General features: G+C 50.3%; 1 protein-coding gene and 1 pseudogene across 2 annotated transcripts in view; both read right to left on the minus strand.

Moving 5' to 3' along the window:
- Dph2 (Diphthamide biosynthesis 2) overlaps positions 1 to 27409 on the minus strand; it is a 37299-nt gene that overhangs the window by 7775 nt on the left and 2115 nt on the right. The window contains exons 2-5 of one of the 2 annotated variants that reach the window (XM_089555698.1): positions 25003 to 25118; positions 11582 to 11802; positions 9783 to 10427; positions 600 to 782 (exon numbers count right to left, since the gene is read on the minus strand). In XM_089555698.1, coding sequence (XP_089411824.1) covers positions 600 to 782; positions 9783 to 10427; positions 11582 to 11802; positions 25003 to 25118 — 1165 coding nt within the window. Of the gene's footprint in view, positions 1 to 599; positions 783 to 1041; positions 5952 to 9782; positions 10428 to 11581; positions 11803 to 25002; positions 25119 to 27409 lie in introns of those variants that run through there. The other variant, XM_089555703.1, reaches the window with a different exon arrangement.
- LOC149367459 (large subunit ribosomal RNA) lies at positions 17682 to 19010 on the minus strand (annotated as a pseudogene).

The raw sequence follows: 27409 nt of genomic DNA on the forward strand, positions 1-27409 counted from the left end.
AATGAATGGGCCAAGGTAGAGAATTCCAGGCTTCTATTGAACGCGGAAAAAAAAAATGAATTTGAACAAATTAGTACACGCAAAATACGGTATCAAATTTAGCTCGTAATGACTTCTTGCAGATGATAATGGAGCAAAGTTAATGTAGTGGTTATCTGAGAGCCTTACCGAGGAATTGATGATACACTCTAAGAATTTTAGGGATTCAGTGTGGCGACGGGCGGAGAGCGTGGTTAAATTCAATGAAAGAAGTGTAGAAGAGGGTGAGAAATCACGATCATAACAATGACATATAAAACGCACAGCTTTTTTCTGCACTGCTTCTAACATGTTAATTTCAAACTGCTTGTACGGGGGTTCCACACTACAGCTGTGTAATCAAGAACAGGGTGGATCAGAGTTTTATACAACAGTAGCTTTGTGTCTGTTGGTGAATTGGGTAGCGTGCATCGTAGATAACCCACATGTCACTTTGGAACCCTTGCATGGTGGGCATGTTGCCCACAACCTGGCGGGCAGCCTGCTGCAAGTAAGCACCAGACAAACGACTGTGCCTTCTGTGGCACCAGGTTTTCTACACACCAGAAGAGGTATATTACCAGCTGCAGCGACGTGGAGTCCAGGCACAGCCACCCTGCCCTCCTCCTTGGCGACCAGCGTGGTGCTCTCGGTGGGGCGTTCCTCGGAGGAGACGCCGATGCTCCGCAGTCGGCCACTCACTAGGGACACATCGTAGCGGGGCTGTGCTGGCCCCTCTCCCAGCCGGCAGTGCAGTCCCCCACCTGTCCGAACGTGGAGGCACAGGTGCAGAGTGGCAGCGCTGCTTGCATGCAAGCCAATACGGTCAAAACACAGCACTGTCTTCCAAGGGTGAGGCCAACTAGACGACAACGTCATCACAAAAACAAGACGCCGCAACGTCATAACCACGCTTTTTTGGCCTTAAAAATCAATCTTCCAACGCCTCGATGTTTTTTATTCAGTTACCCTAAAGGCCCGTGTGGGCATTACATGGGGGGGGGGGGGGGGGGGGAGTACAATAAAAGTTTAGAATACAGAGAAAATACACAAACAGGCGAGTGCACACAAAATTCGAACATGAAGCAAATACATCATTCTTATAGACGAAATGTGCATTTCGTCTATAAGAACACTATATAAGAACACCCCCAACTATAAGAACACCAACATCATGTTCCGCCATAGTGATAAGATGACGCGAGAAGTTATTGAAGCTTTTCTTATACGTGAGAAGGGCGCAACGTGCATTAGTTGCCCATCGGTAGCCCTTTCCGAACGGGAGATTGGGTATCTGGCATCCCATTTGGAATGAGTTGACTATAGTGGCGACTAACTAATCTTTCCTAACTCTGTCTATATATTTGTGTATTTTTTTCAATAAACCCAGTTGTTAGTCAGCGCCTGTTTGTCTTTACCCCTCCGTTTCCACGTCCTGTCTTTGTTGCGCTGTTTCAAAAATGTCTCCAATTAGCCCTGTCCTTTGCCAGTTGCGGCCACCCTATCCCCGCAAGCTTCTTAATCTCATCCGCCTACCTGACTTTCTGCCGCCCCCTGCTACGCTTGCCTTCTCTTGGAATCCACTCTGTTACCCTCAAGGACCAGCGGTTATCTTGCCTTCGCATTACAGGCCCTGCCTAAGACATTTCTTCCTCTTGATTTCCACTAGAATGCCATTAACACGCGTTTGATCCCTCACCTACTCTGCCCGCTTCCGATCTCTTGACGTTACACCTATCATTTTTCTTTCCATAGCTCGCTGCGTTGTCCTTAACTCAAGCTGAACCCTCTTTGTTAGCCTCCACGTTTCTGCCCCATAGGTGAGTACCGGTAGGATACAGCTGCTGTAGACTTTTCTCTTGAGGGATATTGGTAAACTCACCAAATAAGTTGTCGAAAATATGTAGCTTGGTTAAGAACAAAACAGCGAAAAAGGTTCGGGTAAGAAACACTTGTCGGGTGAAGCATGAGTATGCTTATGCTCTGTGTAAAGTGGGTGTGATACACAGAATTCCATTATCTTGTGACAAAGTGTATTGTATGTGGGTCAAACTGGCAGAGACGTATTAATGCTCGGCTAGGGGAACATGAGAGGTCACTGGAGATTGGTAGGGGGTCAAATCTGGTTACGCATTGTAAGGGAGGCTGCCACCCTTATCTATCACAGATGGTTACTTTAGATGCCCATTTGAAATCACTGAGGCCAGATATATCATGAGATTAGGGGAAGAATGTGTCAGTGGCCCTTCCATTGCTTTAGTAGATAATGAGGTTAGATTTCTTGAACAGGGCATGTGTAGGGGGTTGTCATGACATGGTTTTTTGGTGCTGCTTGGCTTGGATATATTCAGTGTTTTCCTCAATAAACATGAGCACTCATCCTGTTTGCTCTTCGCCCTCATCTTTAGCGCTGTATATCCATCAGGTTCATACAGCCGGCATGTATGACTAGGCAAAAAATACAGCTTGAGGTCCAGGAACCTGATCGCATTATCTTTGGGAAATTCACAAGTTAATTTGAGCGGATGAAGGCACTCTTCAAAAACACTTTGGATTTGGGGCATAATTCCTGCCAAGTCAACGCTGGTGTCCCTCAAGACGAGAAAATCGTGTATGAGATGGAAGCACTGCACAGCGTTTGATCCTTCGAACTGACTTCTAAGCTTCCTGTCTTTTTGTGCTAAAAGATTGCTTAGCACAGGTGCAATACCTATGCATACCCCTTGTTTCTGCAGGTAGACTTAATTTTTCCAGGTTAGAAAGGTACATGTTAGATACATTCGTAAGAGTTCTAAAAAACCCCTCACAGAAAGACCTGTCTTGTTCTGGAACGCCACGACATCGTGCTGGTCAGTACAATCTTCGGTGCACGAAAGGAGCTCGTCATGCAACAGCAAGTAGCGCAGATCTTCCATATCAGACGAGCGGGCCTTTGTTCTTATGCACTTCCAAAGATCGGACATCTTTTCTGAATTTTTTACATGGTACAGGTCATCTAAGGTTAAAACCTCCTTTAAATATGTTGCCACAGAGCTTTGCCATGTGCCACTCTCAGAAAACAGGCAGTCCGCTCTGTGGGTCTTAGCACTCAAGAGTAGCTGCAGCGAACGAAGACCTTTACTTTTGTCGAGCGAATTTCTTAGCGCTTGAAGGTGAAGTTTTTTTACAAACTTTCTTTGCTTTAGATTGCCAAAGAGAGATTTTTTTTACGTGACTGAAAGACGAAAGAATTGCTTCGCGCCCTTTCCTAACATAGCGCTGTGCCGGCAGCCTTCCTTGTCTGCCAGAAGCAAGCGTAAAGAAGGCTCCTTCACACACACGAAATAGTCTTCCTTACAGACTGGGTTTTCACTGGGGGCTTGCAACGTAATACGGCATTGACTCCTTCGGACACCCATCCGTTGGTTTCGGCTTCAGGTGCCAGCCTGGATACTTGTCTGGCTATCCCTACAAGTTCAGCCAACGACTGGCTGGGTGCAGTAGCAAGCTTGGGCCCTTGTGGTGGAACGTGTTGTACGCCCTTTGGGAGGAAAACGTTGCCTGCAGTGATGTTCCCTGCCTTCTCTTCCATGGCTTGAGGAGCTGGAGATTTTGCCATAGGAAGTCTGCGGTTGAATTGGCCAGGTCAGAGAATGCCTTCCATTTTTTTCTTCCCTTGAGGTCATTTTGTAGCCTGGGATATACGAAATTCCAGTAGAACTAAGCTTGTCTGTTCCATTCCGCCTAGAGGATTTTGCAGATTCTGGAGCAACGGCCCTGTGATTTTTTGCGCTGTCTACACTTGTGGATTGCCAACTTGCCCAAGCGTGTGTCTTAGTCTGCGCTGCATGTTTCTTCTAAAATGAATGCAACCCAACTTGCTTGTAGCCCAACTTGTCATCGTACTACAGCAGATAAAGTTTTGCTCACATAGAGTGACAACAGTGCAAATTTTTTAGAACAGTCTAACTGTTGAAAACTACGTCATGAACTTTGCACAGTGACTCAATAAGAAGTGGCTGAACTGACCCCAGAGAGAAGTTGCGTATGCCGAGAATAAGCTATAGTTGCCTGCTGTGCATAAATGGTGCAAGAGTGCTGCAAATGGGGCAGCACTTTCCCAGTGAAATTATGGCTGCCTTTTAGAACACATTGTCACGGACACCGGTAGAATGTTCTATCCCTGGCCAAACAGTACCTGGCGAGCACACTGGGCAGAGCGCTGCCGGCAGGCCCTAGCACCGAGCAGAAGAGGATCAAGTCCGGCACGCGACAAAAGTCAAAGACAGACCGCACAGGGGCGCCGGTAGAGTGATGTCTAAACTAAGTGCAGCAATATGGAGGATAGACATTTTCATCAATACGATTGAAACCCATGCAGGCCAGATGGAACATGCAATCAAGTGCTCACAAAATGAGAAAGCAACGGGAGGTAAGGGAAAAAACATTGGTTTAGTTTATGGGCTTTAACATCCCAAAGTGACTGAGGCCATGAGAGACGCCGTAGTGGAGGGTTCCCGAAATTTCGACCACCTGGGGTTCTTTAACGTGCACTGACATCGCACAGTACACAGGCCTCTAGAATTTCGTTTCCATCGAAATTTGACCGCCGCGGCTGGGATCAAACCTGCACCTTTTGAGTCAGCAAGAGTGCCATAACCACTGAGCCACCGCAGTGGCCCTGGGAAAAAGAGCAAATAGGAATAGCGACCCTGCAGTCACAGGAAGCAAAGGGCCTGTCACACTAGCCTGACACAATGCAGTCCTGACGATGACACAGATGATCAGCCGTTGTTAATTAAAAGACTAGCGCATAAAACTAGGACAAAGACAGAGAAGCAGACAGGGCAAGCGCTAAACATCAAATGAGGATTTACTACCACAAACAGGTACTTAAAAAACCCTTCGGTGGCAGATGCGCACACTGGGTTAAAACGACCACAAACTAATCAAAATGTGGCAAACTGCTTCGGAGATACATTGCTTCTTTTCTGGAGAGGGCAAGTGATGTCGTGCTGACACAGCTATCACCTTCCCGGTTAATGTGATAAGCCTCACAAATATCACGGCCTAACCTTGTGCCTCCCCTACCAAGCACACATGTGGCATCAAACGCCGGCACACACCACTTGCAATGCGTGCCCAAATGGCCGCCAATGCGCCAACCAGCGTGCGGTGCTCTCGTAGCCGGTCACTTAGGCAGCGTCCAGACCACCGCACGTAGCATCTACCGCAGGAGAGGGGTATGCGGTATACAACGCCAGCAGTGCACGGAACGAACTTACACTCGTGGTTTATGGTGCAGACCGGTTTCCTCTTCTCATTGACGGCTTTGCACATGCGCACCAGTTTTTTGGGGGCAGTGAACATGACGTCCACACCGCACTTCCCTCCAGCTTTCCTCAGCCGGTGCGATAGCTGGTGCACATACGGTATGGCCTTTTGCAACTTCCTCCGGCTGCCGCGCCAGGGCGGCCACCTGCCCTGACTTCTTCCAGGAGGCATTCCGCCAGAGCCGTCACTGTGTCCTCAGGGAAACTGGCCTTCTTCAACCGGTGCACTTGCGCTTGCAAGCTGTCCTCAGTCTTATGCTGGCAGGACTTCTCGAGAGCACCCCGCAGGCAACTTTTTGCAATCCCCCGTTTTACTAATTTAGAATGGGCCGAATTATACGCTGAAATTTCCTTTTTTTGTGCGCGGCTGGTACGACCAACAGATGTGCCCAGTGCCAAAGAACAAACTTAGCTCGAGGAACTGGAGGCACCCGTCCACTGGAACTTCACGCGTGAACCTCAGCTTGCCAGAACAAATCTCTATAACACTTTTTACAATCTGTGGTTTGTCGCTCTCATTGTTAACATGCATAAACACAATAAAGTCATCCACGTACCTAAAACACTTCACAACACGCTTTTCCTCTTCCATGCACGCTGCAACGCGCTTGTCAAACTGTCCTAAAAAGATTTCACCAAGAATCGGGGCTATACAAGACCCTATGCAAATGCCATCTTTTTGCACGAACAAATGGTCATCAAAAGAAATGCAAGTGGATGAGGGTAACACTTCACTAAGACTACAAAGTCATTTACCGAAACCCCACTACTATTCTGAAACTTGACAGCCCCCAAGCTTTCAATCCACTCTCTTGATCAGCCGACCGGTCGGCAGACCGTGTACGTAGCAGACCAAGCTGTCACACTTGGTTGACAACATCACCAACGCGACAGACGGCCAGATGTCTTTGCAGTGTGACATGCTTTGATGCCCAAGACGCCGACAAGACCAGTCTGCCGACGATTGCCAACCGGGTCTCTGCAAGATCGGCTGCTGAGCTAAAACATATTCACCAAACATGAACTAGCTTCCGCTATAGTATTGTTTGTTTACGTTCATAACAAGCTCTGGGATAGGTGAGCGTCAGAAATGTATCATTTCTGAGGATCATTGGCGAATACCAAGGTGCTGGTTGAAGTGATAACTACGGTATAAGCAAATTTCTTCCTATAGCCGCAGCTCACTTGGCGTCTGATAGATCCACTGCTGAAGGCGTTGTGGAAATCGAGCATAAATTTATACTATTATGGGACAGGTTCGCAGTAAAGGGGTGACTAGAGTAGTTCCTTTATTATGGCGCTGGCTAGTTCCAAAGCTGCAGCATCGATGGGAAACCAGCTAGGCTTAGCGACGACCAGGGCTGCTGGGAAGCAGCGCAGACAGCCTTTCTGATAGCATGGCTGTTTTGTCTTTGCGAACAGGTGCGAACGTGAAGCAGACTGAGTCTGCTAGCCGGGCTCGCAGTTGCTAGTCGACCGCAGGTGGTGCCGTTGGCGAAAGTTTTTTGCTACTTGCACAGGCATGCTTTGTCACTACTCGAGTATAGCAGGCAGCCTTTCTGATAGCATGGCTGTTTTGTCTTTGCGAACAGGTGCGAACGTGAAGCAGACTGAGTCTGCTAGCCGGGCTCGCAGTTGGTAGTCGACCGTAGGTGGTGCCGTTGGCGAAAGTTTTTTGCTACTTGCACAGGCATGCTTTGTCACTACTCGAGTATAGGAGGCAGCCTTTCTGATAGCATGGCTGTTTTGTCTTTGCGAACAGGTGCGAACGTGAAGCAGACTGAGTCTGCTAGCCGGGCTCGCAGTTGCTAGTCGACCGCAGGTGGTGCCGTTGGCGAACGTTTTTTGCTACTTGCACAGGCATGCTTTGTCACTACTCGAGTATAGCAGGCAGTCTTTCTGATAGCATGGCTGTTTTGTCTTTTCTGGTGCAAACTCAACACCAAGCCAAGTAGCGGCCAGTCACTGCTGTGCGGCGGCAAAGGGCTTCTCCGATAAACTCGCACCAGAACTGCCCCAAAACCACTGCGGTGCTCCAAGCCGGGGCAGCATCGAATACTAACTGCAATGCGCCGTTGTTGCTGTCATCACTTCCTTTCAGTACATGCTATCGTGCTCCAGACTGTGATGCGACATTTCATTTGTTAATGAACTGTACTCCGTTATACTGGGCCTAAAAACCCGTTTTCCCTATGCAACTTACTTATAAGGTAGTAATTACTCATTGGCATCCACCCAAGCGCAGCCATACGGCTACAAAGGAAAGCTGTACAGCTTTCTCAGAAACTTCGTAGTTAAAGACAAATTCGTCCTGGTCCAAGGTCCCCCTAAACATTTGAGCAACTTACTTACTATGCGGCGATTTAAACTTTCCTGATATTAATTGGTTCACTTAGTAAAACACGTTGCGGGGCTAGTTCGTTATGCATTTTCTTTCGTTGAAATTTAAGCAGCGCTAACTTTTAGGACGAATACACAGAGGACATGACAGGACAGCGCCCATCCTGGCATGTCCTCTGTATATTCGTCCTAAAAGTTAGCGCTGCTTAAATTTCAACGAAAGTTAATTGGTTCAGTTCATCCACGCGAACTGGCCAGTCAAGGAAATTTCTGAACTTAGCCCTTACTTTTAACTTTACACAAAAAGTTGACACATCAACTCGCCTCAACAATACTCTTGATCTCGTTCTTACTTCAGACCCTGAATATATCCAGTCATTATCATACATTGCCAGCTTCAGCCATCATCTTACCTTGTTGTTCGACTTATCCATTCCCATCGCTACTTGTCAACCATCAGTAAAGTATATTCGCAACTATAATAAGGCGGACATTCCAAATATTACCACTGCGTCAGACAAGTTTCTCCACCTCTTTCGCATGGCCTCCTCTGCAAGACTCGTTCATGAAAACTGGTTGCTTTTCAAACAGAAGTTAATATCTCTCATCGATCTATACGTGCCCCTTGTATGCAATCGAGGTGATGCCAGCATACAGTGGTTTTCCAATGCCCTCAGAAAACATTTAATGCGAAAGAAATGGCTTTTCCATCTAGCAAAACATTTGGCCAGTGTATTAAGGTGGGAAAATTATTTCCCCTGTCTTCACGAATACACGAGACTTTTGGGATGCTCAAAAAGAAATTTTTACCGCCAGAACCTGCTGGACACCATTCACTCCAATCATATCAAATTGTGGAAACATCTAATGCCAGGCAATAAGTCTAGGCATCATATCTCTTCGGTTAACCCTGATGGTTCTTAGTATCCATCACACAAACACAGTGTTGCAATGAAATCTTACTTCTCCTCAGTTTTCACCAACAAATCTACCTCAATCATCCATTCCGTCTCCAAGTTCGCCCATTCATCGTCGTTCCATGAATTGTACTACACTGCTTTCCCTCACTTCGAGACTCCATTCTGCTCCCTCTCCTCCGAACATCACACTGTCTTTTCAACTCCATGAGCATCTCAAGACTCCATGGATCCTCTAATGCATTCAACAAGTGATTTCTGCCTCTTGCCATTGAAGAATGGAATTCATTACCTGCATACACTGCAACTGAACAAGAGGTGCTTTTAAACTCTGGCAAATGCTGTCTGCATACCTAAAATCCTAATGTTGGTATTAAAAAAAAACTTTGCGCAGAAAAACACAAGACGGAGGGAGAAACACATACACACACACGAACGCAAACTTGCAACTGTATTCTTCGAAAAGATGCTCCGCCTCAAGAAGCAGGAAGGGCGCCAGCACGTGTGGGAGCACATTGGTACAGCAAACATAGCAATCAGTGATAGGCACAAGACAATTCAAACTCAGCGGAAATGCCCAGAAATGGCTTTCTGCTTCTTAAGATGATGTATCGTTTCAGAAAATACAGTTGCAAGTTTGCGCTCGTGTGTGTGTACGTGCTTCTCCCTTCGTCTTGTGTTATTCTGCGCAAAGTTTTCTTGAATATGTTGCTACACCAACTGGAACATTCTGCTCTCCTAATGTTGGTAATTGCTGCCTTTGCATTTTATTTTTATGTTCTCATTGTATGGTTGGCCGCCGCGGTGGCTCAGTGGCTATGGTGCTCGGCTGCTGTCCCAAAAGACGCGGGTTCGATCCCGGCCGCGGCAGCTGGAATTTCTTTGGAGGAGAAATTCTAGAGGCCCGTGTACTGTGCGATGTCAGTGCACGTTAAAGAACCCCAGGTGGTCGAAATTTCCGGAGCCCTTCACTACGGCGTCTCTCATAGCCTCAGTCGCTTTGGGACGTTAAACCCCATAAACCAACCATCATTGTATGGTTGTTCACTGCACCTGTGGGCTTTTTTTCTTCTCTCACTTGTACCCTGCCTACCAAAGAATGTTTCACTGTTTTTGACCTAAAATATCATGTTTTTCCAATGTCCCCCCTCTTACAGGGCTAACAAATGACGGTGATAATGGAGTGGCCACTCACCGGGCAGAATGTCCTCGAATGCCGTGGAGAAGGTGGAGCTCCACTCCCGCTGGGGGTTCAGGGCCACTTCCAGCTCGAAGGGGGTCACGATGGGCTGGAAGAACTCCTTGCAGTCCAGCAGCGCATTCTCGGGGCAGGCGATGAGCGCGTACACGCCCACCTCTTGGAAGTTGGCGAGCTTGGCAACACTGAGCTTGCCTACGGCGAGGACATAGGGCCTCTTGCCCGCGGCCCGTATCACTCTCTTCAGGTGCTCCACCACTGACAGGTATCTCCGCACGCCCAGGGTGCCCACGAGGATCCCCACCACAGTGGCGTCCTTGGCACGCTCAATGAGGTAGTAGCGCCGCATGAGTTGACGGTTGACAGCCAGGCTCTCCCTGCGCATCTGCTGGGTACGCGGGTCAAACGAGTAGCACACACTCTGGTTGAAGGTCAACACAATGTTGGTCAGCGTTCGGTTCTCAGGCCCAATGAACAGCACGGAGTAGTCAGCAATGCTGTTCTCCGGAAGCGGAATTTCCCGAGAGCACCTCCTTATAGCATTCCTGTCACCCTCGTCGGCATCCTCTCGCGCTGACGGAATGACCAGCTCCGAGCAGACGGCCTTCCTGAACACGGATGAGATCTTGGCAAAGACTTCACCTGTAGTAAACCATATGTTGGCTTCAAATTTTTCTAGAAATGAAACAGGCACCATTTTTTGCTGCATGCAGCACAAAAACAAGATGAACGTGGCAGAACTGAGATGAACTTCTGGGCTGCTAGAGTGGATGTTTAGCGCCCACGTTTCTGTCATCTTTCCATCCATAGTCTTGTTCCCACACTGCATCCTTCAGCTATGTCACACCAACTAGCCCAGTTTGCTACACTGATGTTATTTACTTTAAGCAAGCCACAATGGCAGTAATCTACATGCTCCACTTATTCATCCCGTGAACATTCTGGGTGCACATTTGAACAACAAAGTCGGAGGCTCAACGAACGCACATTTACCGGTCAATTTTCTCTCCATAGCTCGCTGCGTTGTCCTTAACTCAAGCTGAACCCTCTTTATTAGCCTCCACGTTTCTGCCCCACAGGTGAGTACCGGCAGGTTGTATACTTTTCTCTTGAGGGATACTGGTAAACTGCCATTCATGACCCGAAAGAACCTACCATATGCTCCCATTCTTATTCTTGTAACTATTTCCCTCTCATGATCCGCATCAGCAGCCACTACCTGCCGTAAGTAAATATATTCTCTTCTACTTCCAGCACCTCTCTACCAACTGCGAACTGCTGTTCCCTTGCTAGGCTGTTGAACAGTACTTTGGTTTTCTGCATGTCAATTTTCAGCCCCACCATTCTGCTCTGCCTGTCTAACTCATTGATTACGTGACTCATCAAGGCAATGTCATAAGCGAATTGCACATTACTTACGTAATCTCCATTAACTCAAATCGTCAACTGTTCCCAATCCAGGCCCAAGAACATCTCCAGTGAACAGGAGGTGAATAGCACGTGTCCCCCTGTCTTCCTTATTGGATTTTTAATTGCTGACTTTATGGGGAAGTATAGTAGCTGTGCAATCGTTATAGATATCTTCCAACATTTTCACATAACACTCTTTCACACCCTGATTCCGCAATGCCTGCATGACAGCTGAGGTTTCCACCGAGTCAAATGCTTTCTCGTAATCAATGAAGGCTATATATATAGGGGTTGGTTATATTTGGTCAAATAGGCCTTTAAACCACAAGCTCTGTCGTTGTGGCCTTGGTGCTAGTTGACCACCATGTTAAACTAGCAGCACGTACACCTGCTGTGGTCGTACTGCGTGTCGAACAGCACCACTATCCTGGCGTCCGGGTCAGGGAAGAAATCCTGCAGTGCCGGCAGCAGTCCCTGCGTGCTGCATGGTGACCGTCCGAAGACCAGCAGCGTTGGCAGCCTTGATGGCATGCTCAGGCATGAGTGGCCAAAGTGGATGATGGCATCGGCCGCAACATGTTCTGCGGCGACTTCGTCCACACAGCAACTGCACACAAGGCCAAATCAAAACAGCGGACACACTCCACTAAGCACATGGGCCGCTCAACCCAATTTTGGAGTCTCCACAAAGAACAGCAATGCTTGACAGGTATGTAGACTCCCTTAGGTTAGGTTCCCTAGTGCAGCACGCTCCCCGGGGAGCTGCCAGGTGGTGCAGCGGCCTTCCAGCACGCCATTTAAAACAGAATTCAGATGCCTGTACTGGTAGCAGATTGTCAACCACAAAGTGACGCCGACAGGACAGACAACGTCTAGAATTTACAGAAATTTCAAATGTCTCAGCAATAGATGAATAACTTTAAAGGTAAATGCAACTGTGCCAGAAACAGTGTCAGACTGTACACTCACCGCCAAAAGTAAATGGAAGGCGACTTTATCAAAATGACTTAATTGCTTTAAATCTAAAGTAGATAGGGACAGTGGGAATCTCGTTAATCCATTCATGCGCATCACTAATTAGAAGACGAGACATTTGGCTATTTTTTTTTTGCGGTCCTTCCCACCTCCCGCCTTAGCCCCCTCCGAAGGCCACCAGGGAACGTTGTCCATAGCGCAAAGCATCATGCTGGGCAGCCTTCAAGAAGACTAATGCGCTGCGATAGCCATATCGAGACGTCGCGCGCGCTGAGAAGGAGAAGGTCAAATTACTACTGTTTGCCGGCAGTAGGACCGGAGGTTAGTAAAAGAGAGGAAAGAGGACCTTCTAAAGGCCGTCATCTGTTGGTGACGTCTGAAGGCCTGAACCCCCCCCCCCCCCCCCCTTGCAGGCAGCGGAGAGTTAGTATATTAAAGTCCGATTGTGCAAAACCAAGGTCTCTAAGAATTTTTACTGAAGCTGCGGCCCAAACTCCACGGTAGGATATTGTCACCGCAGAAAGGATAGGTTTTGAGCTACCTGGTAGTTGCTGAATCAGTTCGGGAATGGCATATTTTACGGCCTTGATGTCGTGGGCCTGTGAAAGTGTTACCCCCTATCCCCCAATCACTTGGGCATCCAGAAGGACCGTCTGACCCTCTCTTTTGAGGATCAGGTCTGGAATTTTCGTGCCCTGTTTGGTTAGGAAGTGGGGCTCCACCTCGACTTCGAAGCCGAGCTCGCGTGCCCGCTTTGCGATGTACCGCACAATGGAGTCGTGCCGCGAGGTCCGGGCTTGGTCGGTGCGATGACACATCTGAGTGACGTGGCCGAGTGTTTCCACGGCCGAACATCCAGCTCAGCAAGTTATGGGAACATCCCTGCCCCGTTTGGTGCGGGCAAGCACAGGCATAGCGTTATACCGGAATTTTAGGGCGTTGATGAAATCGTGGCCGCTGAGAAGGTGTGTTCCCTCCCGGATCCAGGTGTTGGAACCTGGGGCATTGCCGCACCCCGGAGGGATGCACCGTCCGCGCTGGTGTAAAGCTGACTCCTCCAAAACTCTTTGACGATCTTCCAAGAAGTTAAGGCCTTTCCATTGTAGGTTGTCATCTTTACTACTTTGGCAATCTTGTCGGTCAGGTACGTCATCTCTGCCAGCACGGTACAAGATTCGTTTGTTGAGTCTCGCAGTGCCTTCAGTCGCTTGAGCGTTAAACAGGGTACCGTGGCCCGGAACGACAAAATGCCCAGTCCGCCATCGTCAATGGCCGCATGAAAGATAGCCTGCGTTGCGTCATGTGGCAAACGCAACCAGCGTCGCACAGCTGCTCGTGTCGTCTTGTCTAGTTTCGTCAATAACTTTGAGGTGGCCGGACCAAGCACCACACGGTGCATAAGTCGCGGCAAGAGGTAGGACCGGAGCACCACCAGGCGCTGCTGCGGCTTCAGAGGTGCCACACTAACTCACTGCAGCCAGAGCTTCAACTCAGCCATGATATCTGATGGTGTCATACCTTGGGGCGAAAAGGTCAGCCCCAGGTAGCACCACGTTGTTTCTACTGTGGCCTTTGGAATCTCATCAGCGCCGATGGTGAACTGCTGGCTGTCGTCTATCTTGGTGATTTTCTGTTTTGCGTCTGGGAGGTATCCACCGTCAAACTCTTGGTAGCATTGATGGTTAGTCCTCGTGGTGTGAGGTAGGCATACAGGTCGTCCAGTTGCTCTTGGAGACCTGCCGACGTTGATGCCATGAGAATGAGGTCGTCGGCGAAGGCCATGGCATTTACTACGAAAGAGCCACTTTTGAATCCTATCTCCGGCGGGCAACCCGACAACCATTCGTCCAGCACTAGGTTAAATAGTATGGGCGAGAGCGGGTCCCCTTGTCGAACTCCCCTTGTAGGCTTGACATATTGCGTTGATCCTTGAAAAGCAAGGGCTGTCTCGGCACCATCGTAGAAGTCTCTGATATACCTCAAAAAAGGCTGGTCCAATGCCTTGTGTCGGAGACCCTCGAGGATGGCTCCTTTAGTAACCCGGTCGAACACCTTGGCTATATCAAGAGTTGCCATGAACAGCGGACGGTATCGTTGTCTGGCTTCATGGATGGCGCCCGCCAACAGATGGATGTTTGCAGCGCAGCCGTCCACGGGCATGAATGCCCGCTGCTTGATATCTAATGGGACGATGCACTGAAGTCTGGCTGCGAGAATCTTGTGGAACAGCCTCACCAAAATGGGGGCCACCGTGATTGGTCTAAATTCTCCTGGCTCGCTCGCGTTCTCCTTTTTCGGGATGAAAATGGTGCGAGCTCCTTTCAAGCAGACTGGCAGTCGCCCCAAAAGCATGATTAGTGACAAGGTAATCTTTAGCACCGAGACAGGCACCCCCCGTAGATCCTTCGCTGTCAAGCCGTCCGGTCCTGGTGCCGAATTCAACCTCGGCATTGCTGCCTTGAGCTCGTTCGTGGAGACAGGCTGGAAGAGGGATACTTCTGTCACATTTCCTTCTTCTTCAGTACCAAGAGGTAGAGACGGTGGCTCCATTTCCATTATTTCTTTCCACGTGTGTAGAAAGGCCGAAGTGTCCTGCACGTTTGCCTGTTTGGATCCATCTAGTACCTCTCGCGCGCACCGCCCTTGGCACTTCTTGAACTCTTCTTGGAATCGGGCGTAATCCATGCGCCGTTTCTTTCGCTTGCTTGGCGTCTTTGTCTTTCGTTGTGTCTGTCGTTGCGCCCGCCGGGGCGGTTGGTCGCGGAAGAAGTATTGTCTTAAGTAGTTGTTGAATGCACGAAGAACATCCTGTCCATCCAGGTACAGCTTTGCGATCGCCCATAGGTCGTCAGCCCCGAAAAGTCGGGGACATGGTCTGTTTACCAAAGATCTTAGTTCATCACGATTAAGGTCGTGATCTGTTTGGGTAGTGGTAGCGCTCTGAGGTATACTGGCCGCAGCTTCATCGTCACAACTGACACTAGCTAACTCGGTTAGTGGCTCCGATGGTTTGGCAAGGAGGTCTTTCACTAACGCCCTGCAGCCTAGTGCCGGTGCGACTTCAGACTATCGAATGTACGATGTCTAAAAAGCGCGTGCAACCTCTTGTTCATGTTGTAGACATGGACCCTATCCTCCCTTGCCTTCTTCAGGATCTGTGCTTCTCGAGAAGCCAGCCTGAAGTTCTCCTCCGGAAGCCATCGCGGTTTCGTCTTGCTGACCACTATGTCAGCATTGTACGCGTGTAGGTGGGCCCGTTTACGATGAAGACTGAGGCCTACCCTTGTTGTAAATGTGCTGCCGCAGTCTATACACGTGTTGTGGCTGAGCTCTGGTGGTTCGTCAGAATCGGAACTCAACACCACGCTCTGCAGCCTAGCAAGTTGGTCCTGCCTAGCAGTAGATGGACCCGCGACAGACATCATACCATCGGCAGTGCGTTTAACATCATCCCCTTCGCACCCGGAACTACTAACACTGCTTGAACTAATTACCATGCGCCTAGCGCCAGGATGTTTTCGCACAACTACATCACTGTCGGAGGATGGAGCATCCGACCCGGATCCAGACGCCGCCGGAGACGACCAACGACGAGAGACCGAAGATTCGACAGCAGAGGAAATGGACGAAGGGGCGGAGTGGACTTCGCCCCCCACGGAGCTCCGTTTTCGAACTGCAACACGGCCACAACGCTGGGAAGCATGGATTGTCCCTCGAAGCGTCGAGGTGAGTGACACCTCTCCATCGATGCCCGCTGGATCCACAGAAACCGCGTCTACCGGGGCCGGGTCCCGCGAAACTCGCGAAACTGTGTTTACCAGTGCGGGAGCAACCAAAACTGCGTCTACCAGGACAGCAGCAGCGAAATCCGCATCTACCGGGGCGGTAGCCCGGCAAAACGCAAGAGCAGCACCCAGCTGAGCGTTTTCCAAAACCTGCCGAGCGTTGCCCAACAGGTCACGAGATAAACTCGTTGGAAGACGAGCACACGTTCCACTCGGGGGGGTAGCACGCCGTCGCACCGCGGGTCCAGGATCATTTCTGTTCGCGCCATCCTGGACTGCAGTTCGTGCACCCACACCCAAGTGGTGTGTGTTGGAGTACTCAGAGGGCGTCCCTCGCTGGCTACTCGCACGCCGAACCACCGTGGAACCCGGACTATTTAGTTTGGCGCGGTCCGGGCACACAGTTCGTGCTTTCACCAGGAGTTCTGCCCCCCTTTCCTTCCTAGCCTCTGACACCTCTGTCCCGCTGTGGCTGGGAACATCCCGCGGGATTGCATCGAGGCCACTACCCTCGATCGACGAACACAGCAAGTCGTGCTCGCTGTGTGACAACGACCCTTTTCCCCTTTCTGCGTTGACCTGGTCTGCGTCCGTTCCAGGTTGTATTAGGGCCTCTGGGGTCCCTCAGCTGTCAACATTTCGATCTGTCTGAGTCTCCTGTCTCATCCGGGCCTTGGCCCTAGTCATCATTGGTTTGTCCTTTGACTGCGTCCTGCAAGCAGTCACAACTCGTGCGCTAGGACCCGCCCCGAGTTGTTGGTCATTGAACTCTCTCCCGAAGGAACCTCTGTCCTCTTTTCCAGAGGCTCCTGTAACATCATGGTGGTGCCCCGAACCACCAACTGCACTCAATTTCACGTCTTTGCGCATCTTCCCAATGTGAATTCTCAACCCTTTTTGTGAACCAAAGGTCTTGCCACAAAGGCTGCACAAAGCAGGGGGAGCCCCAGAACTCCCCTCTGCACCAGAGGACCCTTCCCTCAGATCGCACCCTCTCAATCTCGGAGTGCCCGCCGCTCGACGGCCGCTTAGGTTTGTCTTTGTATTTTTGTCCATAGCGCCAAGAATTAACGACAAAGGGCTTGCTGGGCCCAGTGCGGCTTGTGCCCTCTCAGATAGGAGTCCTGGGCCAGAGTAGGGACTTACCACCCAGGTACCCCGTTCCTTTTCTTTGGCCCTGGATACCTTTAGGTACCCAGGTTACCGTGGCAGACGTGTGCCAAAGCACGGACGCGGAAAGGCCAACCGGGCTTATGCAATACACCCGGGAGCAGAGTTGTGATCTGCCACCGCCACAAGAGAGTCACAGTTACTCCCGCCGTTTACCCACGCTTTTTTGAATTTCTTCATGTTGACATTCAGAGCACTGGGCAGAAATCACATTGCGTCAGCACCGTTACGGCCCTCGCAATGCCTTGTTTTAATTAGACAGTCGGATTCCCCAGGTCCGTGCCAGTTCTGAGTTGGCTGTTTTCTGCCAGCCGAAGCAAGAACCTCGGGCACGAAGCCACCGGAACAAGCACAGCTGTGGCTTTCCACAGGAAGGTCCCGACGCTGGTCCGGGCTCGGCCGCACCGCTTTTGACAGCAGCGAGCCTCGCCCAGTCCCGGTGCAGTGCCATTCCTGCTTCTGGACCCCAGCCCGACCGGCTCAGCCCTCAGAGCCAATCCTTTTCCCAAGGTTATGGATCCGTTTTACCGACTTCCCTTACCTACATTGGTCTAGAGACTAGAGGCTGTTCACCTTGGAGACCTGCTGCGGATATGGGTACGGTCCGGCACGAAAATCACACTCCCTCACTCGGATTTTCAAGGGCCGACAGGAGCGCACCGGACAGCGCAAGAGCCGCACTGCTCTACGGAGCAACCGTCCCTATCTCGGGGTGAACCCATTCCAGGGACTCGATCTCCTTACAGAGAAAAGAAAACTCTTCTTGGGGCTCCCATCGGCGTCTCCAAGCTGGTTTGCATTGCCGCACTGGGCCCCGAAGGACCGATCTCCGTAGCCGGGTTCGGGACTGTTAACCCGATTCCCTTTCGGTTGCAGCGGGGCGTCTCCGATTCGACAGACAGAGCTGCACAAACGCGCCCGCTTCTGAAAGGATTTCTCCTTTCCCTAAGGACCGACTGACCCATGTTCAACTGCTGTTCATATGGAACCCTTCTCCACTTCAGTCCTCAAGGTTCTCACTTGAGCATTTGCTACTACCACCAAGATCTGCACCAGCGGCGGCTCCAGGCGGGCTCGCGCCCGACACCTTCAACGCCCACCGCTGCGGCCCTCCTACTCGTCGCGGCTTAGCACCCCCACGTGCTACTCTGCCAGCGACGGCTGGGGATAGGCGCGACGCTAGAGCGCCATCCATTTTTGGGGCTAGTTGCTTTGGCAGGTGAGTTGTTACACACTCCTTAGCGGATTCCGACTTCCATGGCCACTGTCCTGCTGTCTTAAGCAACCAACACCCTTCATGGGTTCTCATGAGCGTCCCGACTCGGGCGCCTTACCCCGGCGTTTGGTTCGTCCCACAGCGCCAGTTCTGCTTACCAAAAGTGGCCCACTTGGCACTCTCATCGCAGCGGGAGGCCTCAACCCAGAAGGCCTCCCGTACACCCATTGAAAGTTTGAGAATAGGTTGAGGACGTTTCAACCCCAATGCCTCTAATCATTCGCTTTACCAGGTGTGACTGCTCTCCCATCGAGCGCCAGCTATCCTGAAAGAAACTTCGGAGGGAACCAGCTACTAGATGGTTCGATTGGTCTTTCGCCCCTATACCCGGATCGGACGATCGATTTGCACGTCAGAATCGCTTCGGACCTCCACCAGAGTTTCCTCTGGCCTCGTCCTGCCCGGGCATAGTTCACCATCTTTCGGGTGCCAACGTGTGCGCTCTCGCTCCGCCCCGGCGACAAGTGAGCGCCTGGGACGGGCCGTTGCTGTGCCCGAACCCCTGTGCGGTCCGGGATCGCAACGCGGCCCGCGAGGGGCCTTCACGTTTCATTGCGCCATTGGGTTTCGAGAGACCCATTGACTCGCGCACATGTTAGACTCCTTGGTCCATGTTTCAAGACGGGTCGGGTGGGTTACCGACCTACTCGCCGCAAACCACGACAGCGCCTCCGCGGGAGAACTCCCCGCTCGCCCGGCTTCTCGCCGCCAGCCTGCCGCCGCGGAACCAAACCGGACAACGAGAGGCGACAAGCTTGCCCAGCGGGTCCTCCGCTCCGATTCCAGAGGGCATCATCGTTCGGGCCTCCCGACAGCCGGGAGAAGCCCATGGGGCCTGGACGGGGTGACGAACTCTTCGTGCATGGCAAGGTATAACTCCCGCGAACCGCCCCCGAGGGAACGGTTCGACGATTTATATATCCTCCCGAGGGGAGGATATATAAATCAGGGGGCCAATGATTAAATTTTTTCGTGAATATTGCCTTCCGTATACTTTTGACGGCTCCTGCACAGTGCAACACAAGCAGTTCCAAAATTGAAGTGAAACTTACAGTAAATAAAAGGGGCTAGTGCGCACAAAAAGACATAGGCAAGAAAGTAACACAACAAGCGCAGTGTGCAAGCACAAGCACACTGCGTGTGTCTTTTTGTGAGCACTAGCCTCTATTATTAACTATGATTAACTATTAACTCATTAATTAGTGATCCCCCACATGTGAATCCTGCTGCGGTTGCAGCCTGAGGTCGACAAGTGGAAATGCACATTATTTTCATTTTGGTCATTCCCTTGGATAAATACATTTGCTAGTGAGACAGACACGACAATGCACTATGTTATGCTAAGTTGTTACCCCAGAGAATGAAGCACCAGCAAAAAGCTGGAGTTCCTTTTACTAAGGTTTAGTACTTGGGACCTCTAGCTGCATATTACTGGCACCCTGGCTGACTGTTTTGCTGTGCAGATTTCTCACTGACAACCATCGCTTCTGGCCCTGTTACACCTTGACTACAAAGCACAGAGCAGCCGGAAGCCGCGTGTAGCAGTCACGCTTTTTTTTTTTTTTTCAGCGCCTGCACTCCTCCCTAGAAACAACACAAGGCGATGCCCTTCATAAGGTGCCTACGTTCTGCAAACCAGTGCATTTCTGAACCAGCATTCGTTTTGCGGTGTAAGTGAGGCAGATTTTGAGACTGCATCAATATCGAATAACTTTGCCACCAAATGCACCTGTGAAATGAGTGTTGACAAGTGTGCCCATTGCTCTAAGGACGTTCCTATGGACACTGGATTCTTGCATTGTAGGTGCTGAAGTTCTACCTAGGTTCAGGTGTTGGCGAGATAACCTCAACAGGAGCAGCCAAAAAAAATTAGGCAGTGGCCTAGCTCTGGTTAAGCCTGGATGTACAAGCGAAAAGCTGCAGTTACACTTGGTTTGGCGTCATGGCTGTTGCAGTTGGCGCACAGTGCACTGGGAGCACCACGATAACGGTGGAGGCGTTCGGCCGTCCACACACTGCCTGTACGGAGGCGGAGGAGGAGACGGAAATCGGCGTGGTTAAAACTGCCCGCAGGAATGGGGAGAGGAGGGTTGCCGGCTGCGACGCGGGCAACACGTGGCTGCAACGAAAGGTCAAATGGTGGGCGAGCAGGCGAAACGCGCAGTTGTAGTGGCGGTGAGAAGGCGGCGCACATGCGCAGTACTGCGCGGCTGCACCTACGCTGCACGTGACGTCACTCGGTCGCGGCATATGGCATACATGAAGCTCGGCTCCGACCCTCGTAGTGAAGCTTTTTGCTTCAAAAGATAAATGGCAATGTGTCGCACTTTGGTGGCCTCTCCATCAGACTCTAGTGACACTGCTTCCCAACTTGCTGCGATCGTTGAAAGGCTGTGTTAGAATCCACCAAGGAGCAGTCCACTCCACTTGTTGGTGCTAAAACTGAAGAGCCTTGAAGGCCAAGCTAGGGAAACTGCAAAAGAGCTACTATTGGGGCTAGTTGGAAATACATACTTGAAGGTACTAGGTAGGGCTAGAAACAGATGGGAACGAGAAACTATCCAAGCTTTCGCAATGCACGTTGCTCCAGATAAGCAATGCGTCAGCTCCCCTTCGGTGATGTTAGGGGGAACAGAATTAACGTGCCTCAAGAATAGTAATCTTCGGCTGTTGTAAGCGCGCATAGTTTTTACCTCTTTTTCCTTCATTCTTGTCAGTGCGTGCGTTCCTCCCTCTTCTGTGTATGATATGACGTCAAATGTGTGTATATAGTCATGTTTCTTCTGAGATTAAACAATTGTTAGAAAGGGCTTTGTCTTGTGTGTTCGTCCCTTTTCTGTGTTTTTATAGCGCTCACCAATTCCTTCAAGAAACGGCAACCATCTGTGCCTCAAACAACATCCGTGGATTAAGAAGCATGACTCCTTGCTCGCCAGAGCAGGCGTTTGTTATCAGTCTGCAGAGGAACTGACCACCCAAGTCTCACTCCTTGGAGCGCAGGTGTCGGCCCAAGGGTGAAATGAAAGATGCTCAGTGATAAAGCAGAATGATAGATGTGAAGCAATGCAACCGCACACGGCCTAAGAAGAGAGCAGAGGCAAGAGAAGGAAAATTGGAAGACGCTTAAGCTTCACCTTAAAGAGTGAAACGCAACAACGTGTTGCAGCGCTGCTGGGGATTCCAGGGAACAGAACACCAGCTTTGAATGCAACGCATTTTTGAGGATAGGAAATCTGATAATTGTCTCACATCTCGGTGGACACCTGAAGCCCTCTGTAAGGAAAGGGACACAGGTGGGAGTGAAAGAAGAGAGAGAGAGAAAGAGGTGCCATAATGAAGTAATCGAAAATTGAATTTGAGGAAAGGAAGTTGCAGTAACTGTCTCACACATCTCGGTGGACACCCGCAGCCCCAATTATGGGTGGTGGTTCATTGCAAGCTCTCTAACTTAACAAGTAAGTTCATGCTGCTTGAAACGTTCAATGGTATTACATCTGGAACATTCTGCGGCAAACGGTTGGCATGATAGACTTTTTTCCGAGGTGCGGTGCCAGCAGCTACAACTACGACGCCGATGGCTTTTCGACTGAACGAGCTGTATATGCTGGTGCGTAAACAACTACGTGTGGGATATTGAAAAGAGGGCCATAGAACTACACAGATGAAAGGTCACGCTCTTATTCTCAACCAAAGCATATCGCATTAACAGCTGTCGCTGAACATCGCAATGACACGTGGTGACCGTCATGTCATTTGTTTTTTTTTTTCTTTTTATGGCCTAGGGCACTCCTAGAGCTGTGTTGGTGCGCGCTCGCAAAAACCCCACTGCATACGATTCTACTGCATCGGCAGGATATATTTTCAATGCATCGATTAGCGGGTTCTCTGATGACGATATTGGCTCAGACACTCACAACTGTGGAAACAGAGCTCGGAACATTGGCCTTTCAGCTTCACTTTCGGTTTCCGGTACGCTTGTGCGAGCGGAGTGTTGTTATGAAGTTTCTACGGTGATGCGGTGCCATCTGTAGGCAGCAGCAGGAAAACCGTAGCCGGGTCCCGTCGACGGCATCCCAAAACGTCGTAGGCTTATGCCGGCTATCCAAGGAAGCCTCGGCAGCACGTACCCGCAATTCACCAACTGCCACCTTCAAACTTGAAAGGAACACAGTGGGCTTGCGTCGTTGATTCAAGAGAGGTCCCCGGCAGCACGGACCCAACGTCCAACAGCTGCCACCTCCATGCTTGAATGACCTGACTTCCGCTGCGGCGCTCCGGTGTCCGACGCACCACTGTCGACACGCCGCGTTCCAAAAACCCCCCGACGATTCCGTGTGCACATAACAGATGCGTCCCAGATCTCCTTTAGAGAAGGTCGGGATAGACCTCTAGGGTCACTTTCCCAAGTTTTACACCTGCAACCGCTGGGTTGTCATCTGTACACGATACCACAGGACAGAGACAGGATATGCAACCCGGTCTTACTGGAAAGAAAACGGGCGCTGCTTCTCTTTTCCTCCTTCCGCACTTTGTAGCAATCCCTGGTGGAAATCCCACAGGAGACCCAATAGGCCATCTGCTAAGTCGACAGCTAATAGGGAATGCATTGCAAAGGAGCATTTGCAGGGCCCTCACCTGACACCACAAGGATGGGCACAGGTTGAAGCTTAGCTGTGTACACCGAGACTTTGTAGCCCTTTTGCACAGTGTAGTCACATGTACTGGTGGCAAGTTGCTGTGTGCCGTGTAAGACGGCAGCTTTGCCTGCGATGTTAACCGAAGACCACAGTGACTGCTGACGTCAAGTGCTGTTGTTGTTTAAAACGGGAATCCATATCAGACTAATAAGAGGACCTATACAGCAAATACAAGAGCATCTTAGGGACATCAGTTGAGACATACAGTACTGGCTGTTAGGCGCCAAGCTTGCTAGCATTGCACCCGAAACACTCCTTCACTTATCAAACCACTGACATGTAGCCACAGCAGACGTATACATGACAAGATATTGACCGGTTTACAACACTGGAAGGATGGCTTCTTTCAGATGGTGCATAGAGGAGGAAATGGAGATTCATGCCCCTTCCTGATGGAGTCACTACTTCATCCTACTTATTTTAGCCATTCGGTGGAGGCAACGAGATTTATGACATCTGTTTTCTATGTCGTGGACAGTAGTCCTTTCTAGCATCTTCGATGAATGACATTAGTGTGTGAAATTTTGTAAACTGTGGAGAGAGTGGGCTATTAGGGACACCATAGCGGAGGGCTCCACATTCATTTAGACCACCTGGGAGCACACTGGCATTTGTGCATTTTGCCATCAAAATACGGGTGCAGCGGCCAGGACTGAACCCGCAACTTGGGCACCAGGGGGCAGTGGTCGAGACTGCACCAGTGCGCATAAAGCTCACTGGTTTCGGGGCATCTTTCAGTGGTGGCCTCCTCACTGATTGCATTATGGTCAGTGCCTTGCGCCATAAAAGTGAAATGGCATTAATTTTTGTTACAGACCTCATCACGCGTCTCTCACAAACAACTGGATCTTTGAGGACGGTTCTCTGGCGAGTAAAACCAGCTGGACAATTGATGCAGAAATGCAACGAGCCAGCGCCACACTGCGGCCAGAGAAGACGCACGGGGTGGCGGACGAAGAAGAAAAAGGGAAATGACACGTGCAGAGGAGAAGAGGGAGAACGCGGACGAGATCTGCTGGCGCCCCGAGTTCCCAGGCTTGGACCTCAGCCACAGACGTCTGGGCTACCAGACCTGGACAGCCGTCGTCGAGAGCATGAGCCACCAGACCCAGGCGCCACTGCCCGATAGCTTCTGAACACGGGCCGCCTCCGTCACCACCGCTGCGTACCTGACCTGGGGGCCATGCCTGGAGCCCACAGGTGTGACTACTTCCTAAGACAACGTTGAGGCTGCCGTGAACAGCACCATCAACCGTGCGTCAACGCTGTGACACTGACGCCTGCCACCGGGGAGACTGCCGTCCACACCACGCCTCCGTAAGGGCGTCGACCGGAGCACAAAGACTGCGCCGACGCCACACCTCCTCGCTCAATGCACCAACTACCCACCAGGCTCAACCCTAGGACACAAAGAAACTTGAGTGCGCCTTTCCTTTTTTTAGCTCTCTTCTGTACCTTTCGCGAGTGCTTTTTGTTTTATTTTCCCGTTCTTTTTCTGGTTGGTTCGTTTCATTTCAATATACAGTTCCTTTCCTCTACATGCCGCCTCGTTTATTTCTTGTACCTTTTAACGCGTGGTTAATTTAGCCGGCAGTCTTCCCCCTCACAACCAATGTTTTCGAGACGTCACTCTGACAGCCGTCTGGACTGTGCACGCAGCAGGGCTGCCCCCATTCAAGCAGTGCTAACAACAGAAATGAAAGGTACATTCATACATCCACACATGTCACAGCTTTGCCACTGCACTACTACTCGTGTGGCCATGAGTGTGCCAGCAAACTATGTCACAGCTTGAAATTTCTGCCTTCGGCTGCCAGCCAGGGGCAGCCATCATCACTTGATCATCACGCTTCTTTCCTCGGTGGTGCAGCGAACAAGGGGAAACCATCCAATGCAGTGCACACCTCCCGTAAGATGTGTCGCCGAGAATGAAGAGTTGAGCCTCCACGCCACCACGCTCGAGTGCCAGGGTGACTCGGACCGAGTCAGCCAGCATCTCATCGGGGAACTGCAAGGCCACCTGCAAAAGTGAAGTGCATACCAAAGCATTTTCTTCTTTTGAGGGGTTATCAGGTTCCAATTTGAATGAGATCAGAGCACTGCATGGGCCTGCAGGCCAGGCTTCTTTTATTGAATCTATGCTTGTGTTTACAAACTACAGGTCAAGACACTCAGTACCGAATTTCAGCCAGCTACTTCTACTGTGCAACTTCCTTACGTACCACGCGTGACCCGCTGTGGTGGCCCAGTTGCGGTGGACGTACTTCAATGGAGGTGGAATGCACAAGCACCCGCATGCTGTGAGATGCCAGCGCACGTTAAAGAACCCTCATTATTGTCATCGGCCTGACTACGCCCATTGCAGGGCAAGGGCCTCTCCCATGGCTCTCCAACTAACCCTCCAGGACAGCAGCTTGGGCATGTTGGTTATTCATTCTTGTCTCTTGTCCCGATGTTTTGCGCAGCGCTTGTCTCTTGTCCCGATGTTTTGTACAGCGCTTGTCTCTTGTCCCGATGTTTTGCGCTGTTCCATCAACAACTAACCCTGTCCTTCGCCACCGCATCCCCGCAAACTTCTCAATCTCATCCGCCCACCTAACTTTCTGCCGTCCCCTGCTACGTTTGCTTTCTCATGGAATCCACTTCGTTACCCTTAGGGACCAGCGGTTACCTTGCCTTTGCAATACATGCCCTGCCCAAGCCCACTTCTTCCTCTTGATTTCCACTAGGATATCATTATCACGCATTTGTTCCCTCACCCACTCCGCCCTCTTCCGATCTCTTAACATTACACCTGTCATTTTTCTTTCCATAGCTCGCTGCGTTGTCCTTAACTCAAGCTGAACCCTCTTTGTTAGCCTCCACGTTTCTTCCCCATAGGTGAGTACCAGTAAGGTATGGCTGTTGTATACTTTTCTCTCGACTGTTATGTATAAGCTGCCATTCATGATCTGAGAGAACCTACCATATGCGCTCCACCCCATTCTTATTCTTCTAGTTATTTCCCTCCCATGATCCGGATCTGCGGTCACTACCTGCCCTAAGTAGACATATTCTCTTACTACTTCCAGCACCGCGCCATCAATTGCGAACTGCTGTTCCCTTGCTAGGCTGTTGAACACTACTTTGGTTTTCTGCATGTTAATTTTTAGCCCCACCATTCTGCTCTGCCTGTCTAACTCATTGATCATGCTTTGTAGTTCTTGTCCTGAGTGGCTTAGCAAGACAATGTCATCAGCGAATCACAAATTACTCAGGTAATCATAGTCAGGTTTTTATATCCCGAGTCATTGTCTTATCTAAATGGTCTTGCTCTGCCTGTGCGTCATGGTCCCTGACAGGAAACTGTATAAATGCATTGCACTAGTTTCTTCCGAAATAAAGTTCAGCGCTTCTGTTCGTGTCGTCGTCCTTCATTGTTGTCCATTGTCCTTATGCGCTGGTCCAACAAGTTTTGCCAACTAAGAGGATTTTGACCACAAGGTTTCAAACAGCCCGAGCGTGGTGCTGGCAGCATTTAGCAGCTACTAAACGAGAAAGTTTCCAGCGTAATTCGTCACGCCCTGCACATACAGGCAGCATCAAGGCCATGGCAGATATCACACTGTACTAAATCGTATCATATGATTCTGTCAGGTTTTAAAATATAGCCGCCACTTACTGGCTTAGAAACCGTCAGACTTCAAATAAATTGTGTTGCAAAGAAACGTCCCTCTTTTATAATCCACCCAGCTTTTGTATTTCTAGGGCATGCTTTTGCAAAGCATTGCTAACACCTCATGGCAGAACGACAGCATTTTGCCTTTCCAGGCGAAGCAGCTGTGTTCTGACTAGCCATGATACTCGAGAATCCCTAGCAATGAAACCTGCACTGCAGATTTTCACTGGCATGCATGCCATTACACAGCTGCTCATACTTTTACTGAGAATCTTGCGGCCAAGAAGTGAAGAATTTATGGTTGTAGATGGCCCACTGAGGTGCCAACGCATTCGTCTGATCTTGCATTTCGTGTACATGTCTTTACAAATCAACAAGGATGAGCGTATGCTAAGTGACCAACACGCTTGTGCTGCCGTCCGGTCGCCCTCTTCCGGGCATTTCTCCTTCTCACTACGGACACTGCGAACAGCGCATGCACTTTGCCATAGCTGATGGTAATAAATGCGCAGTAGAGGACACCGTTCAAGCAGTGTAGACAAGTCACACATTGAGAGGGGTAGGCTAGTGCCCAATGCTTTCCACATAGAAGTGAAAAAAGTGGGTAACAGATATGCCATTTTCTGCAGCCCAAAAAATTTGACAATGCCTTA

The sequence above is a fragment of the Amblyomma mixtum genome, chromosome 1 (assembly GCF_055824585.1).
Source record: "Amblyomma mixtum isolate Tamu chromosome 1, ASM5582458v1, whole genome shotgun sequence".
Lineage (NCBI taxonomy): Eukaryota > Metazoa > Arthropoda > Arachnida > Ixodida > Ixodidae > Amblyomma > Amblyomma mixtum.